Source organism: Phodopus roborovskii, unplaced genomic scaffold (assembly GCF_943737965.1).
Source record: "Phodopus roborovskii unplaced genomic scaffold, PHOROB, whole genome shotgun sequence".
NCBI lineage: Eukaryota > Metazoa > Chordata > Mammalia > Rodentia > Cricetidae > Phodopus > Phodopus roborovskii.
The window spans coordinates 36574370-36591417 of NW_026126511.1; the positions used below are offsets into that span (position 1 = coordinate 36574370).

The 17048-nt window shown below is 38.6% G+C and overlaps 1 protein-coding gene across 1 annotated transcript in view; it reads left to right on the forward strand.

The window, feature by feature from the left end:
• Window positions 1–17048, forward strand: part of Dnajc15 (DnaJ heat shock protein family (Hsp40) member C15) — a 50604-nt gene that overhangs the window by 19957 nt on the left and 13599 nt on the right. The window contains exons 4-5 of the mRNA XM_051195348.1: window positions 6794–6870; window positions 11726–11796. Coding sequence (XP_051051305.1) covers window positions 6794–6870; window positions 11726–11796 — 148 coding nt within the window. The remainder of the gene's footprint in view (window positions 1–6793; window positions 6871–11725; window positions 11797–17048) is intronic.

The following is a 17048-nucleotide window of genomic DNA, read 5'->3' on the forward strand; positions in this document are numbered from 1 at the left end:
CTGGTATTGATGTGTAAAACAAGATTGTTTCTAATTTAAATAAAAAAATGGAAATAAAAAAAAGAAGAAGAAAAAAGAAAGGTAACCTGTGTTCCACTGGACGAGGGGAGAAAGGGTAGGGAAAAAAAAGTCTTTACATATTAACCACTCCAGAGAAACTGAAACATGAAGTGTGTACATAGCTGCTCTTCACATGAATGAGTCTCAGATGCCACACTTCATAAATGCAGCATTACAGGATTTGATAAGTATTAATTTTTGAACCAAGTTGGGTTACTAAAAGAATAGGAAGTGTAATTGTATCCCACTAACTATTTCCTTCACAGGGCAGGGTCCACCAGGCCCAGTGGGCTTTCTGCTTATTGTTCTTTACCCTACCCAGGTTTCACTGTCCTGCTCTTAAACCCCATTTCTCTTAGTCATGTGTTTAAAACTTACTGTGTTGGAATGTTGGTTGGAGTAAGCATTCATCCATGTGCATGGATGGTGAATATTTTCAGTGTTTTTCTGCAAACAAGATTTGTGTTTCCCTCATAATTACTAATTGCTAGTTATTACTCCTGGCTGCTTGAAATTCAGTGGCCTCCGCTTAACAGAAGTAGATGTCCCTGCTGGGACTCAACCTCACTGCCTGTCCTCGTCCCTTCGTGTTTATAGCCAGAGTTCCTACTGGCAGCCTGATTTTTACACCTGGAGATACCTGATTTGTGGTTTCCCTTCATTGTTTAGTTTGGGGTTTCTCTTAATTTGTTTGTTTCCTTTTTGATATCTTACTATTTCACAAGGATTCTTCGTGAACTGTAACTTTCTTGAAGATTCTCTTTTATTCTCTCATACTTCTTAATTTTTCTTTGATTATTTCTTCTATTGATTCTCTATTTCTAGGATTTGTATTAGAAAGATGCTGGATGTCTGCATCGGTCCTTCAGTGTCGAGGTGTCTCATTTTTTTTTTTTTTTTTTGTTCCTAACTTTCTTCTACATTCTGCAATTCTTTCAGTTTGTTTTACGAATCACCAAGCTGGTGGCCATTCTTTTTGGTTTTTCGAGACAGGGTTTCCCTTTGTAGTTCTGGCTGTCCTAGAACTCGCTCTGTAGACAAGCTGGCCTTGAACTCACAGAGATCTGCCTGCCTCTGCCTCCCTCTGGGATTAAAAGTGCGCACCACCACTGGCTGGTCTTTAAAACAGTTCATCTGAATTTTATACAAGAGAAATGTTTTAAAATTTATTTTATTTTTAATTATGTATATACGTATGGGTTTTTCCACATATGAGTGTAGGTACCTAAGGAATGCAAAAGCATCCTCTCCAACATAAGTTGTCATCAGAGTTTTTGATCTTTGCTATTCTGATAGGTGTGAGATGGAATCTCAGAGTTGCTTTGATTTGTATTTCCCTGATGACTAAAGATGTTGAGCATTTCCTTAAGTGTCTTTCAACCATTTGAGATTCCTCTGTTGAGAGTTCTTTGTTTAGATCTGTACCCCCCCCCCTTTTTTTTTTTTTTGATTATTTGGTCTTGAGTTCTTTGTATGGAGATCAGCCTTCTGTCAGATGTGGGGTTGGTGCAGATCTTTTCCAATCCTGTAGGGAGCCATTTTGTCTTCTTGACCATTTCCTTTGCTTTACAGAAGCTTCTTGGTTTCAGTAGGTCCCATTTATTAATTGTTTCTCTCAGTGCCTATGCTACTGGTGTTATATTGAGGAAGCGTCTCCTGTGCCAGTGTGTTCAAGGCTACTTCCCACTTTCTCTTCTGTCAGGTTCAGTGTGGTTGGTTTAATGTTGAGGTCTTTGATCCATTTGGACTTTAATTTTGTGTATGGCAATGGATATGGATCTATTTGCATTCTTCTATAAGTCAGCATCCGGTTATGCCAACACCATTTGTTGAAGATGCTTTCTTTTTTTTCCATTTTATAATTTTATCTTCATTGTCAAAAATCAAGTGTTCATAGGTGTGTGGATTGATATCAAGGTCTGCGATTTGAATAATTTGATCCACCTGTCTGTTTTTATGCCAATACAAAGCTGTTTTCATTGCTGTTGCTCTTGCTCTGTAGTATAGCTTGGTCCTTTATTGTACAGGGTTGTTATGACTATTCTGGGGTTTTCATTTTTCCATATGAAGTTGAGTATTTATTGTCCTTTTGAGGTCTTTGAAGACTTTAGCTGTGAATTGCACTGACTCTGTAGATTGCTTTTGGTAAGATTGCCATTTTTACTATGTTAATTCTACCCATCCAAGAGCATGGGAAATCTTTCCATTTTCTGATGTCTTCCTCAACTTCTTTCTTCAGAGACTTAAAGTTCTTGTCATATAGGTCTTTGATTAGTGTCACCTCAAGATATTTTGTTGTTTGTGACTATTGGGGATAATGTTTCTCTGATTTCTTTCTTGGCCCATTTATCATTTGTATATAGGAGGGCTACTGATTTTGAGTTAATCATGTTACATTTATCAATATTTATCAGTTGTAGGAGTTCCCTGGTAGAATTTTTGGGTAAGTTATATATACTATCATATCATCAGCAAATAGTTTGACTTCTTTTCCAATTTGTATCCTCTTGATTATCTTTTGTGCTATATTGAATAAATATGGAGAGAGTGGACAGCCTTGTCTTGTTCCTGATTGCTTTGACTTTCTCTCCATTTAGTTTATGTTGGCTCTTGGCTTGCTGTATATTGCCTTTATTATGTTTAGATATGTTCCTTGTATCCCTACTCTCTCCAAGATCTTTATCATGAAGGGATGTTGAATTTTGTCAAGTGCTTTTTTAGCATCTAATGAGATGATTGTGTTTTTGTTTTGGTTTTTTCTTCTTTCTTTCTTTTTTTTTAATGGTGGAGTACATTGATGGATTTTTGTGTATTGGACCATTCCTGCATTTCTGGGATGAAACCTACTTTGTTCATGGTTGATTTTTTTTTTTTTTTTTTTTTTTTTTTTTTCTGATGTGTTCTTGAGTATTTTTGCATCACTGTTCTTGAAGGAGATAGGTCTGTAATTCTCAATTTTAGTGTGTCTTTGTGGACCCTGGCAACTCTTATAAAAGGTAAATATTTAATTATGTTGGTTTGCCTACAGTTCAGAAGTTCAGTCCATTATCATCATGGTGGGACAGGGCAGTACACAGGCAGACATGGTACTGGAGAAGTAGCTGAGAGTCTTATATATTACAGTGGTCTGTCTCACTAGATGTACCTTCAGCATATGTGAGACCTCAGAGCCGGCCTGTACCCATGACACACTTCCAAGAAAACCACACCTCCTAATAGTGGCTAATATTACCTCCCTTTGGGGGTGATTTTCTTTCAAACTACTACAATTACATTTATGAATCTGTACATATTTGGATCCCAGCATTTTCAGAGAATGAGCTTCAGCATCTTATCTCTCTATATTCCAAGCAATTCAGTGTTAATATATTTTATCAAGCCTTTGATACCCTTTCAGTTATTATTTACTATTAGAGATATCTAGTTATAATGTTATAATGTTATGCCTGCTCATAATGTGAGAGTAATTTAAAGATAATAGATTAGTGTGTTGTACAAATATTTCTATACAAATTGTCTAATGTAAAAAATCCAAATTTCATGGTTTTATGAGGCAGGATTTTTCTCTGAAGTAATTTGCCTACATTTTAGTAATTGGGTAATACAAGCTTCTTTTTCTCTTGTCTATTTTTCTTTGTGTTAACCCATGTATTAAGTTTCTGTCAGCAAAATGGTGTTCTTTTAGAAAGTGTGATGACTTTTTATGCAAAGGTTTACTTACTTGAATAAAAGCATTGTTGCAGGACATGAAGTTCTTGCAGATGCTGGATTTTGAGGAGACTTTTCTAAGTCCCATTTCCACACAGTAAAAAAATAAAAATAACACAGACCCTAGTGTTTTGCTTTTAAGGTTAGTGACTTGTGACTGTAGAGGGGGTAACAGTTTGGGGAACATCAATTTATCTTATGCTGACTTAAAGTCTTGCTCTCTAAGGTAGATGAAGACTCAGAAATACCTTCTTCTGTAAAGAAAAAGTTGAAGCCTTAAGCATGAATTAAGACCAAAATAAGAACAAATATACTGCTGTAGAAATGACTGTCATAATCAACTCAAGTATCCAGCTTTTATTTAGGGATAAGGTTTGCATCTAGGAAAGATGTTGGTCTGCTGGGAGAGTCTTTAAGACCATCTGGCCTTTGTCTGTTAAGTATCCAGTTTTTCTCTACGTCTGGCTTGAGGTTTACTCCTGTCTTCTGTAACATTCTGTGCATTTTGTTTTTGTAGTAGGTTGGAAATGACATGACATTTGGCAGAGGGTATGCTACTCTTCATGGCGCTGTTAGATTACTGGGTCAGTGTCTGTGGTAAAAGCCAGCCCTTAACATGTCTCACTTATGGCAGTTACGGCAGATCGCCAACATGGAGGGAGAAATTGCGCCAGCATATACACTTTTTTCCTCTTGCCATCATTCCTTAAATTCAGTGTAGCCACTATTTATTTGTGTGGCATTTACATGTCGTAGTGATCTACAGGTGACTTAGGCTATACAGGAGAATGGCTGCAGCTTATTTGCAGAATATCATGTTGCCCTTTTATATAAAAGACGTGTACACCTAAGCATTTCAATACAATCGGATCTGGAAGTGATTCCTGATAAGTACTGTAATTGGAGACTATAGTTTCTTACTATTCAGTATGAAAATGCAGGCAACTGCCTGGAATTGTGTATGTGTTCAATCATACATGCCTCAGCTCTAAAAGCTGAGTCCATACACCTCTGTAGAGCTCCTGAAAATAAGTGCTTTTCCTTGCTGTCTCCTGATTTTTTGCTTTCTCCTGTTGGATTTCTTGTTTTCCCCCCTTTGAGACAGGATGTTGTTATGTAGCCGAAGGAGCTGTGATTCGTGTGCTTTTCCTGTCTCCCCCTTCCAAGTGCTTTGATCACAGCTATACACCACCATACCCACATGATTCAGTTCACTTCCTTTGCTACTGATTTCTGAGTCCTGTCTCTCCTTTGACTTTCTCTTTGCTAATGCCTGGGGTCAGTTCTCAGATCACATTTTCTTTCACTTCCCGTTTTCTTCCGGGGAGGAGGGGGGGTCAATAGTGTGCTCTTCTAGAGCTCCTTACTAATCCCTCCTCAATTTCAGGCCTCCTGCAGACTCAGAGTCTGTACTTGCTCTCCTCAGGCAGTCTTGCTCAGTCTGTTCTCGCTAAGCACGGTCCCCCTGAGGACTGTCAGGGGCTTTCTCTAGATTGAACTACTTTTCCACTTAGAAATTTGATAGCAGCTTCAAGTTTCGTACAGTGAAAACCATCCTCATCATTATCTATTTCCCACAACTGACAACAGCAGTTTGGCAATTCTAGACCAAAAATCTTAAAGCTGTTTGGTTCGGCTTCTCTGAAAAGTAGACTGAGGCAAAAATTGGAGATCTGTAAGTTTCGGGAACAGTCCTTGACTCAGCACCCTTTGAAACAAGACAAGGGTGAGGAGCAAGTTAGGGTGTAGTGCAGTCTTAAGAAAAGCCGGGCTCACAGCTCCCATGATTCGCTGTGGTTAGAAGAGAGCCCTGGGAAGTGCTGACCTTGGAGAGCTTCAGTGCTTATGCCACCTCGACCCGTCATTTCAGGCACAGGCTCCTCCAGGAAGAGGACGTGACTTTGACTTTGGTCTTAAATGGTCAGAGCTAAGGCTGCTCAGTGAGCACAGCCCTGAGTCTGGGTCCTTCAATCCTAAGGCAGGATCTGGACAATGCGGAACTTGTCTTCTGCATCATTTGTAATTTCCCTTTTTGTCACATCCCATATTAGTCCACCAAGGAAACGTTTGCTCTCAAAATACCTGAAAAATCTCTGACCATTTCCACACATCCTCAGCTCCTGCCTTCACTTATGCCCTGGTGCCTTGGAGGGTTACACTCATGTTCTTTAACCACTCTTATTCATGTCTACTCTTCAGACGCAAAGTAATCCTTCCGGAACAAAGCCAAAGATGTTACTCTTGTTTCTCATTCCACTTAGAATAAAAACCCATTTCCATCACTAACCAGGCCTTTCACAATCGGTTCCCGATGCTTTTTAAGATTCCTAGCTTCCTAGTTCGCACTCTCTAACCGCTATGACCATTTCAACTCTCCTTGAAGGTGAGGATGTAATAATTTCACTAGACCCAAGATAAAGGATAAATGGGTGTTTATTGGGGGAACAATTACACAGAAAAATACAAAGAACCCTTCCTACCAGATTTGCTGACCCAAGAGAAAGAGGAGCAAAGGAAAGCCACTCCTCAAGCTTTCCTCTTTCTGCTTCTGTCTGCCTGAGGTCACACTTGGGGGTGTGGCCACTGTTACAGGTTCACTGCAAGACCACTACATCACTTGGCTTCCCTGTCTGTTATAACTGCATGTTCTTCTTTCTCTCTGAGCCAGGATAGAAGGCAAACAGATAACCTGCCACATCAATATAAGTTTCTTGGTCAAGGCTATCCAGTAAGCAAAGCACTTGGGTGCTCAAGGAAAACACTGACATTCTGCTGAGCTCTGTCCTTCAGTTCTATCTTAGTAGAGAAAAAGTAATGCATTGTGAAGTTGAAAACATTGCTAAAGTTTCTTTACATTTATCTTGGCTAGAGTTTCATGAAAGGATCATTGTGTAGTCATTCCCCTGCAATTTCAAGTTGATTTCTAATAAAATGCATTGCCTTTACTGTAGCAGTGTGAAGGGATTGAGGTCATGTTACCTCGTGTATGGAACTAATTATTTCTTGCTCTTTCTTTCCCATGCAGAGCCTTTCTTCCTACTATAAAGGAGGATTTGAGCAAAAAATGAGTAGGCGAGAAGCTAGTCTTATTTTAGGTGTAAGGTAAGTGCTACATAAGTATTTTTTGTTTAAAAAATTGGGGAGTGGGTTGCAATAAGTTTGTGCTTAGATTTAAAAATTAAAAATAAAATCCAGAAGAGGACATAGCACATTTTTACCTTTTAAAAGTTGAGTCTGTATTACTTGAATTTATATATGCTCTTTGCTCTTAAACAAGGATTCTTAGATTCCAAGTCTGCTCTTCACAAAGAGCATTGCGATACTGATATCTCTCTGGACCACTTTTGAAAATTCATGGATATCTTTAATTATAATGCATATTTTATTTCATAATTCTTTTCTTCTTCTGCAGTTTTATATAGACCATATATTATTTTACTTATTCCATTTTACTATTCATTGACTTTCAATATTAGATATATAGGAAAAGAGATAATGAAATTGTGTGGTTATCATTAACATTAATGCCAGGAATTTTTTTTTTTTAATCTTAGATTTACTAGAATCTGTATTCATTTGTTTCTTTTATTGTTCCTTAGAGCATATTCTTGAGGGTTTGTTGTTGTTGTTGTTTGGCTGGTTTGGGTTAGTGCTAGGAATTAAACCTAAGGTCTTGAATATGCTTGGTAGACACTCTGTCACTAACTTATGTCCCTAACTGTTAGATTTTTTTATAAACTATGTAACCTAGGCCGGCCCTGACCTCATGATCTTCCACATTCCAACTTCCAGGGTTAGAGTTATCAGCTATAGGCAGAATTGGTTACATCGTACCATCATCCACTGCACACAGAGTTGGTTACAGTGTTTCAACCACTCAAAGCACAGAGAGTTGGTTATAGTGTAGCATCTACTGTACACAGAGTATGTTATCTTCTGCACACAGAGAGTTGGTTACAATGTATCATCCACTCAAAGCACACAGGTGTTTGGCTATAGTACATCATCTACTACACACAGAGAGTTATAGTATATCATTTACTGCACACAAAGAGTTACAGTATATCATCTAGTTAACACAGACTTGGTTTTAGTATATTATCTACTGTAGATTTCTTGGTGACTTAATCAGTGTGATTAAGCAGAAGAGTTAAAGTGCTATAGTGAGAAAAAAGTTATAGATAAATACAATCTTTAAGATCAAACATTTTTTATGACCTGCTTTAGAAAGAGAAATAAAAAAAAAAAAAAAAAAAAAACTGGGCTGTGTAGGTGGTTGTGTAGGTGGTTTAACCAGTAAAGGTGTCTGTCACCAAGCCAAATGACCTTAGTGTAGTTCAGTCTAACTGGGCCTGGACTCACATGAACTCACTCCCAAAAGTTGTTTCCTAACCTCTACATGCGTACTAACACACACACACACACACACACACACACACACACACACACACACACACACGGGGGGGGGGTTGGGTGCATGGATACTATTAAATAAGTGTAATTTTTTTTTTTTTTTTTTTGAGATTGGAGCTTATTTTAGCTTAGTGCTTTACATAAATCTAAGAGATGGGAGTTTTCCTTGTCATAGAAAGTAGTGGATAGCATTAAGCAAAGGGACCATGTTAGCTGGGTAACTATTTCCTTGCTTAGTATTACTCAGGTGGCATTATTTTACCTAAACTTACTGGCTCTGTTTACTACAGACTCAAGAATGCCACTCAGTTCCATACACCTCATTTGTCCCACCCACCCAACCCTCCCTTCCCCTGCCAGTGAAACATAATTCAGGGAACGCTTTAGAATTTGTGGTCTGGGCAACAACAGATCATTAAAATGTAGCAAGGATTTAGAGTTTTAATATAGCACAATCAAAAAGGGAATAAACTCTGCATGTAAATGAGAATCCCCCCTCATCCCCAAAGCTCACGCCAAGATGATCAGGCAGCGGTTTTAAATTACCACATTTGTGTACCTGAGCTTTTCTTCCATCTGGTTTCACTTTAATTGAGTTTGATGGGTGGCAGACCTTAGTGTATACAATACTTCTGGTTTTGTGTAGAAAAAAAGTTACTTTAAAAAGAAATAGGCAGTGTAATTGGTTTTCCAGGATATTGTAACTCAAGTGACTTTCAGACTTTGTTTCATGTGTTCAATTAAAATTTCATATCCAAAATAAGAGCCAACGCTCCCTGTTTCTTCAAATGTGTACAACAGAAATTTGTGTTTTTCTAAATTGATATCTATTATTTAGTGACTAGCTTTCTGAAGTACAGTTCTATGAAGCTCTTTTTATAGGTTTCTAATTTTTATAGTAGTCTTTTATAATGCCAGTGTTTGCTGTGCCAGAGCCTTCCTTCTTCTAAGGAGTTTACTTTTTGTGATTGTTGTTCTGAGTTTGGGGTTTTTTTTTTTTTTTTTTTGTTTATTTGTTTTTGTTTTTGCTGTTGTTATTGTTTTCTGGGGCAGCACTGTAAAATCCATCAAGCACCCATAGCATGTTCAGTCTTAAAGTGCAGGTTGTAGACTGCCTGTACGTCATTTATATGTACTTAGAAGGACACTATGTAAGTAGGATAGAGGTAAACAGAAAGGATCAGTGTATGTCAGCACAGGAAGTAGAATTGTGCTGCTTTTCAGAGTGACGTGGTTTTCCTTTCTTAAGCAGTTAAGTAAAATAGTGTTCTTAGCTCTTAAATATCTGATTTTTTTTCTTTACTTTCTCAAAACTCGATAGTCTGAAATGAAACAGTAATCTATTTGAGAGTTACCTAAAAGTTAAGTTTAAAAATATCCCCCATAAGAATTCTGCAAACAACCAAAAGAAGTATTCTCGAGTCCTTGCATAAAGGAAGTTGTTTATTTTATTTATGGAAGAATGGCTTGTATGTTCATTTAGCCTGTAATAGTTCTTTTTTCACAGGGGAGCTTGTCTTTTCAGACAGTCTTGTTACGTGGCCTTTTGAGTTCAAGATCCTTTTGTTTCAGCTTCCTGAATGCTAGAAGTATAAGCATGTATCACTATTCCAGGCCCTTAATGGGATGTATTAACATGTGTGGCAATATGTTGTTTACCTGTAAGAGGTTAGAGGTAGTGTGTAATTGGCAAGAAACTGTTAGAAATTGGAACAGTAACACCTGGTAGCAAGGGGTGGTGTTGTTCAAAGAGAAGGAGGGTCTTAAGCAGCATTCTGGGCCCTTCTGAGGGTCAGCCAACCTTTGTGGACTCTCAGAGTTGCATTTGGTTCATTCTCAGGATAATGCTTCTGAGTTGTTCAAGAAATGTTAGATTGTTTACATTCAGTTCCTTAAAAGTACAAGTCTATGCAATATATTTCATAAGCATCCTTCCTGTATTCTTTAAAGTAATCCTTAGAGATAGGCTTTACTGTATGTATTTTACATAGGAGAACATGATAACTTAGAGAGTTGAAATGAGCAAGACACATTCCTAGCTGAAGAGTAGTATAATTCAGGTTTTTGAACTTAGACCTGAGTGACTAAAGTTACATGCTTCCTACTAACATGTGTTTAGTCAATTTTGATTCCTTTGAGCTTCACAGCTACCCTCGTACTTTGAGCTGGCTGTGAATTTACCCATTTGAAACCTGGTAAAAATAAGTCACTGAATACAATAGCTGTTAGGTACAGGAGCTTCTAATGTTGCTGCTCAGACAATGTACTAAACACTTACAATTCTGAATAAGTCAGTATGTCATAATCATTTTTTATTAATTTATTTTATTTTATATAACAAAGTCCAATTAAATGAAAACAAACATTTATACACAATATTTGGGAATTTGGGCGTCGTTCTTTCCAAACTACTTCCTGCTGGTAAGGGGCGCTGTCATGGGAGATTCGAAGAAGATGCAGAAATCCTGGCTGTAGTCTGTAAGGCTGCTTTGTCCAGCTGTTTTGAATGTAGGATCACCTTGTACTCTGTTTCAGGCAGTCTGGCGTGATCAAACCACATTAGTCTGGAAGGAATCCACATCTTTTCATTTTCTGTGGAAACAAAAATAGAAATCCTTTTCCCCAGTAACTTGTCCTTGAACTTAAATTTTGGAGTCAAAGCATTTTTTTAAAATTTAATTTATTATTTTACATGTCGATCCCAGTTCCCTCTCCCTCCCTCCCTCCCTCCCTCCCTTCCTCCCTCCTTCCCTTGTCATAATCATTTTATGTTTAACTATCTTCTTTAATTCTTCACTCACAATGTAGGCTCTACTGCCAAACTTTCCCACAGATTTCTTACAAAGCTAGACACACTATGAACTATATGGAGTTTTGAGATTGCTTGTTGAGGAACTAAAAGAAGGCAGCTATGGGGGAACACACATGTCATGCCAGGCTAGCACTTGGCAGCATCCTTGCTCTGTGGGGATGTGGTCACACTGCAGTGGGGAATCTGAGCACAGAGATTCAGGCCGTGACCAACATCACCCAGTACTCCGCAGTAAGACTGATCGCTAAAACAGGCTAGTTCTGAAATCCAAATATCTCAACGACATGTGTCACCTTCCTTCAAAATGACTTCAGAAGCATTAGCTTTCAATCCTTGCAATGTGCACACTGTGACTCTCCTGGCCTGTGTATGTGGGGTGCTTTTGGTTGTGGTGGTGGTATGTTATTTTTGGTTCTGGGCACTAAATCTGGGGTCTCATGGTTGCTAGGTAAGGATTCTATGATGGAGCTAAATCTCCAACCCATCTTCTTCTATTTATTTACTTTTAAAAACTAAGAATGAGGATAAATATTGCGAAATGCTGAAGGAAAATACAGTACAATATTGAGTCACCATGATTTATTTTAATGGTTAGTAGAATTAAGTGTAAAGCTTGTAATTTTGTACTTGTCCACAAGATGGTGAAATTCTCATTAGTTTTTAATTTCTTGAAACACAAATAAATCATTAATTTATAATCTGCATTTTGCACTGTTTGTTAATTTTTTACAGCCCATCTGCTGGCAAGGCCAAGATTAAAACAGCACACAAGAGAATTATGATTTTGAACCATCCAGACAAAGGTAGGTGGAGACCCCATTTTCCATGGTCAGATGTGCAGTGGGTTCCTTTCTTTCAGTTCACTCAAACTCACATAAGTAATGCATAGCTGGTAGGGAGTTATGTGCCACGTGTGTTGAGATTGTCCTCACAAACAAGTGGGCTTGTGGTTCAGAGTTGAGTAGGTCGATGTGAATAGTGGATTTGAACTGAGAACTTTGCAGAGCTCCGTTGCTGGCTTTAGGGATGAGTGTCTGAACTCACCAATGCTCTCACATTTTAATCAAGAAAGAAAACCTGAGCTATGGGGCTGTGGGGTGGAATAAATTGATTTGCGCATCATCTGTTATATCTACTAAATCTTACAGATAAAAGTGTAAGATTTAGGGATTTCCTCTACATCTCTATAATTTGTCATAGATGGTTATGAATTTTAAATTTTTGTATAAGAAGGCTCTGTGGCTAAGCTATTTATTTCTCACTGGCCAGTTTTTTTTAATGTAAATATATCTTACAGAAAGACAATTATTATAACTTTAACTACACTACAGCTGCCTGATAGAGAAAGCCCCATATGTTCATTACTGTTTCTGCTTTAAAATAACAGATGGTATAAAGTTACACTGTATTTCAGAAGTCAGAGGGGGGCAGGAAAGTGAAGGCTTTCTTAGATTCTTATTTATAGACTTTTCAGTTTTGTAATTATTTGGGAAAAATTAAAAACAAATTTTGGATTCCTATTCATTTTGACACCAAAACAAAGCATTCTTTTTCAGCTTTCTCAACTTAATTACTTACTATAAAAGTTCTTTTCACCAAACATTATCATCATTGGTTTTGTACTTGGTGTTCTTTAATGTGAATAAACAAGAGAATAAACTTTGAAAAGAGGTTTTGCTTAAAAATTTTAAAGAGCTTCAACAGTTACTGGAAGATCCACTCAACTAATTTGCTCTTTATTGTGTGCTTTCAGAGCAATTGACTGAGCAGGAAGGGTGTTTAAGTGCCTCCTTGAAGTCCTTTTTCTCCTAAATGTCCTCTGCCCCCTCTGTGTCAAGTGTATGCTCTTGGCTCTGATTGATTGCAATAGCATTAAGTGTTCCTGTCTGTCAGATGATTGACAAGTTGTTGGTCATTTCTACCATGAGGGAAGCAAGTTCTAAATAATGCATCCAAGAGAGTGTGTTGCTTTACATAACAATTGAAATGTTTGTATATGTTAGGACTTAGTAGTACCCAAAATAATGACTTGATTTCAATCAGACCTTTGATGGCAGTATGCTTATCAATACCTTCCATCTGGTTTTGTGTGAGCAGCTTAGTGAGAAAGGATGAGCCATGCAGGCAGTTAGCTAGTATTGTCTTCTAGCATTGTAGCCTTAATATTTCCTTCATCTCTACATATGTTAGTTTGTAAACTAAATGTATAAAAACAAAGGGATATATTCTACAGTCCTTTTTGTTTATGTAACATCTTATACCTATAAAGAAAGGAACTATACTCTGTATTTCCCTTCTGATCACATGTTTAAGAAAGATCTCTCAGAGAGAGAGAGAGAACATAAAAGAGGGATTATTGGTTTGAAGAGAAAACTGAACCTAAAGAAAGGTCTAGAGACCTACAAGACTGACTCCAACTAACAATTTGAGCAACCGTGGAAAGGCTATCATAAATGCCCTTCCCTGATAGTAAGATCAACAACTAACTTATCCACCATCATGGAGCCCTCATCTAGTACCTGTTGGAAACAGAAGCAAACACCCATACCTAAACACTGAGTCGAACTATAATCCAGATGCAGAGAGAAAGGACAAGACCAGGTTGCAGAAACACATAGAGACAGCTGACCTGAACAAGGAGGATCTAATGGGCCCCCAGACTGATAGCTAGGAATCCAGCATGGAATTGACTCGGGCCCCCTGAATATGGGTCTCAGCCAGAAGGACTGAGCAGTCTAAGGGAACTCAGACAGTGGAAACAGGATGTATTCCTAGTGCACAAAAGGACCTTAGAGACACATCCCCCATGGAGGGATAACTGCCTTAACCTAGAGACGGGAAAGAGGTCCTAGTCCCTGCTTCAAATGACTTGACAGACTTACATGACCCCACCTGGATGGCATAGCCCTACATGTGGGATAGGGGTGGGGGGATGGGAGGGGAGGGTGGTCAGGGTGCATATGAGGGGGTAGAGAGGTTAAGAGAGAGGAAGGGAGGGAGGGAGGGGGAACTGGGATCGACATGTAAAATAAAAAAATAATAATAAAATAAAAAAGAAAGATCTCTCAGTCTTGTCAGATTTGTACCCTTTAAGGTTGTATTGGCATTGTGGGTTATTTCCCCTCCCCGCCCATAGAATTACTTATTTGTTCAGTTTAAAACATCTAGTGTTTCCTAAACTCATGGACTTCCTAAATCCTGTCCATGCACCAGCTCTTATGGTTGGTGATAATTGCCGAAGGGGAACAGACCTATAGCCATGTGGGGGTGATCTTGATGACATTCACTGAGGTGGGAAGACCCGCCCACTGTGAACACCATTCCAGAGCAAAGGATTGGGGGTTGTAGAAGATAAAGCCCAGAACTATGATTGAGCGCTGTTATTGAGGCCTTCATTGGTTTCTTCTAGCTTTGTGTCCTGTGTGACTATTTGCTTCCACATCCTTTTGCCTGTGTGACATGACAGACCTGGAACTGTGAGATTAACCCTTTTTTCCCATGAGCTGCTTTTGTCTGAGTATTTTATCACAGTAATAAGAAAATAAAGTCAGTTATACTTGGGAAGAAACAGAAGTGCAAGTGATAACATCTCACACACTTCCTTATCAGGTTGTGCAAAGAAAATGACTGTGGGAAATGGCTGAAAATAATATTTTTGTAACTAGTTTGAAATGAGCATTCAGATGTGCTTCGTAAAATGCAAATTTAGTGAGCTAGAAGATTATTAACACAGTAAAATGTGTCTCGGGTCTTTGGTCTGATGGGTTAAGGCTTATGTCTTAGTTTGTCAACTTGTTTAACTGCTGAAGAAAGGGGTATTAGTTGTAAAGTCAGTAGTTTGGTAGAACGCCTGATGAGCATCCAAGAGGGAGGACAGACAGCTGAGGCAAATTTGAAAACTGTAGGCTACAGACTCTCTTTCCTCGCTTCCCTTTTAAAAACAGGATTTCTTATAGCCCAGCCTCCCTCTGACCGCAAACTCATGTACCTGAGGATGGCCTTGAACTTTGATCCAACCCTCCCACCCCAATTACGAGGTGCTGGGGATCCACACCAGGGCTTCTGTATGCTAGAAAACACTTCACCAGTGGAGGTATATCTCCAGCCTGACTACAGGGATTTCTTACAGGCTTCCTAGATGGTGTTGCTTAATACTTTTCCTGTATATAAGAAATTAAAAATATGTGTGTGATGTTTATGTATATGTTATGCCATACACACACACACACACACACACACACATCTCTCATCTGTTAGTTTACATCTTCGCTTTCATTGGATTACCTAAGGATTTGTCACGCATTAGCTTTTACAGATAACCAACTCTTTGCTTGGTTTAGCACACTGTCCTTTCAGCCTGTTTCATTGACGTCTCCCTAATCTGTTACTTCTTGTCGTCTAATGGGTTTGGGGTTGGCTGTTTGTTGAGGTTCATGATTGTGCTCTTTATTTGAGATCTCAGAATTTTTAAAATTTGTTTTTTAGAGTGCTTATACATGTGAACTCACATCTCTCAGATTTTCTAATGTGAGCACTTACAGCTTTAACCTCACCTCAGTTGCCCTAGCTGAATTGTAGAGGTTCTGATAGGTTGTGTTCTTACTTGTCTTTAGGGATTTTTTTTTTTAATGTCTCTGATTTCTTGAATGACCTACTGTTTATTAAGAAAAAAAAATGTTTTGTTTAGCTTCTGTAGTTTCTATAGTTTGTCTTTCTTTTTTACTTTTTTAAATTTAAATTAAAAGCAATCTTATTTTATATATCAATCCCAGTTTCTTTCCCCATTCTCCCATACCCCTCACCAACCCCCATCCCTCTTCTGCTCCATAGAAAGACCTTCTATGGGGGAATCATCAAAGTCTGTTACATCATTTGGAACAGGACTTAGGCCCTTCCCCATGTGTGTAAGCTAAGAGATTATCCATCTATATGGAATGGGCTCCCAGTGTCCATTCATACATTAGGTATAAATGCTGTTCCATTACCAGTGCCCCATAGACTGCCCAGGCTTCCTAACCGATACCCATGTGCAGGGGGCCTGGTTCTGTGCTATACTGGTTTCCAAGCTGTCAGTCTAGGGTCCATGAGTGTCCCCTTGTTCAGGTCAGATGTTTCTGTGGGTTTCTCCAGCCTGGTCTTGACTCCTTTGCTCATCACTCCTCCCTCTCTACAACTGGATTCCAGGAGTTCAGCTCAGTGTTCAGCTTTGGATCTCTGCTTCTGTTTCCATCAGCTACTGGATGAAGGCTCTAGGATGGCTTATAAGGTAGCCATCAATCTAATTATAAGGGAAGGGAATGTAAGATAGCCTCTCCCCTTTTGCTTAGATTCTTAGTTGGGGTCATCCTAGTCTATCTCTGGAAATTTCCCTAATGCCAAATTTCTCTTTAAACCTATTCCTTCTATTAAGGTGTCTCTTTTCTTGCTCTCCTCTATTCTTCCCTCTAACTCAATCTTCCAGGTCCTTCATGTCTTCCTCCCCCCTCTTCTTCACCTTCTCTTTCTCCCAACTCCCTCTCCCATCCCCCAATTCTCCCAAATTGCTCAGGAGATCTTTTCCCTTTCCCCATCTCTGGAGAACCATGTATGTCTCTCTTAGGGTCCTCCTTGTTTGCTGGCTTCTGTGGAGGTGTGGATTATAGGCTGGTGATCCTTTGTTCTATATACCTGATATATATATATGAGTAAGTACATACCATGTCTGTCTTTTTGTGACTGGGTTACCTCACTTAGGATGGTTTCTTCTAGTTCCATCCATTTGCCTGCAAATTTCAAGATTCCATTTTTTTTTTCTACAAAATAATACTTGATTGTGTAAATGTACCACATTTTCTTTATCCATTCTTCAGTTGAGAGGCATCTAGGTTGCTTCCAGGTTCTAGCTATTACAAATAAAGCTGCTATGAACATAGTTGAACAGATGTCCTTATTGTATGAATGTGCATCTTTTGGATATATGCCGAAGAGTGGAATTTCTGGATCTTGAGGTAGACTGATTCCCAGTTTCCTGAGGAGCTGCCATACTGATTTCCAAAGTGTCTGTACAAGTTTTTTT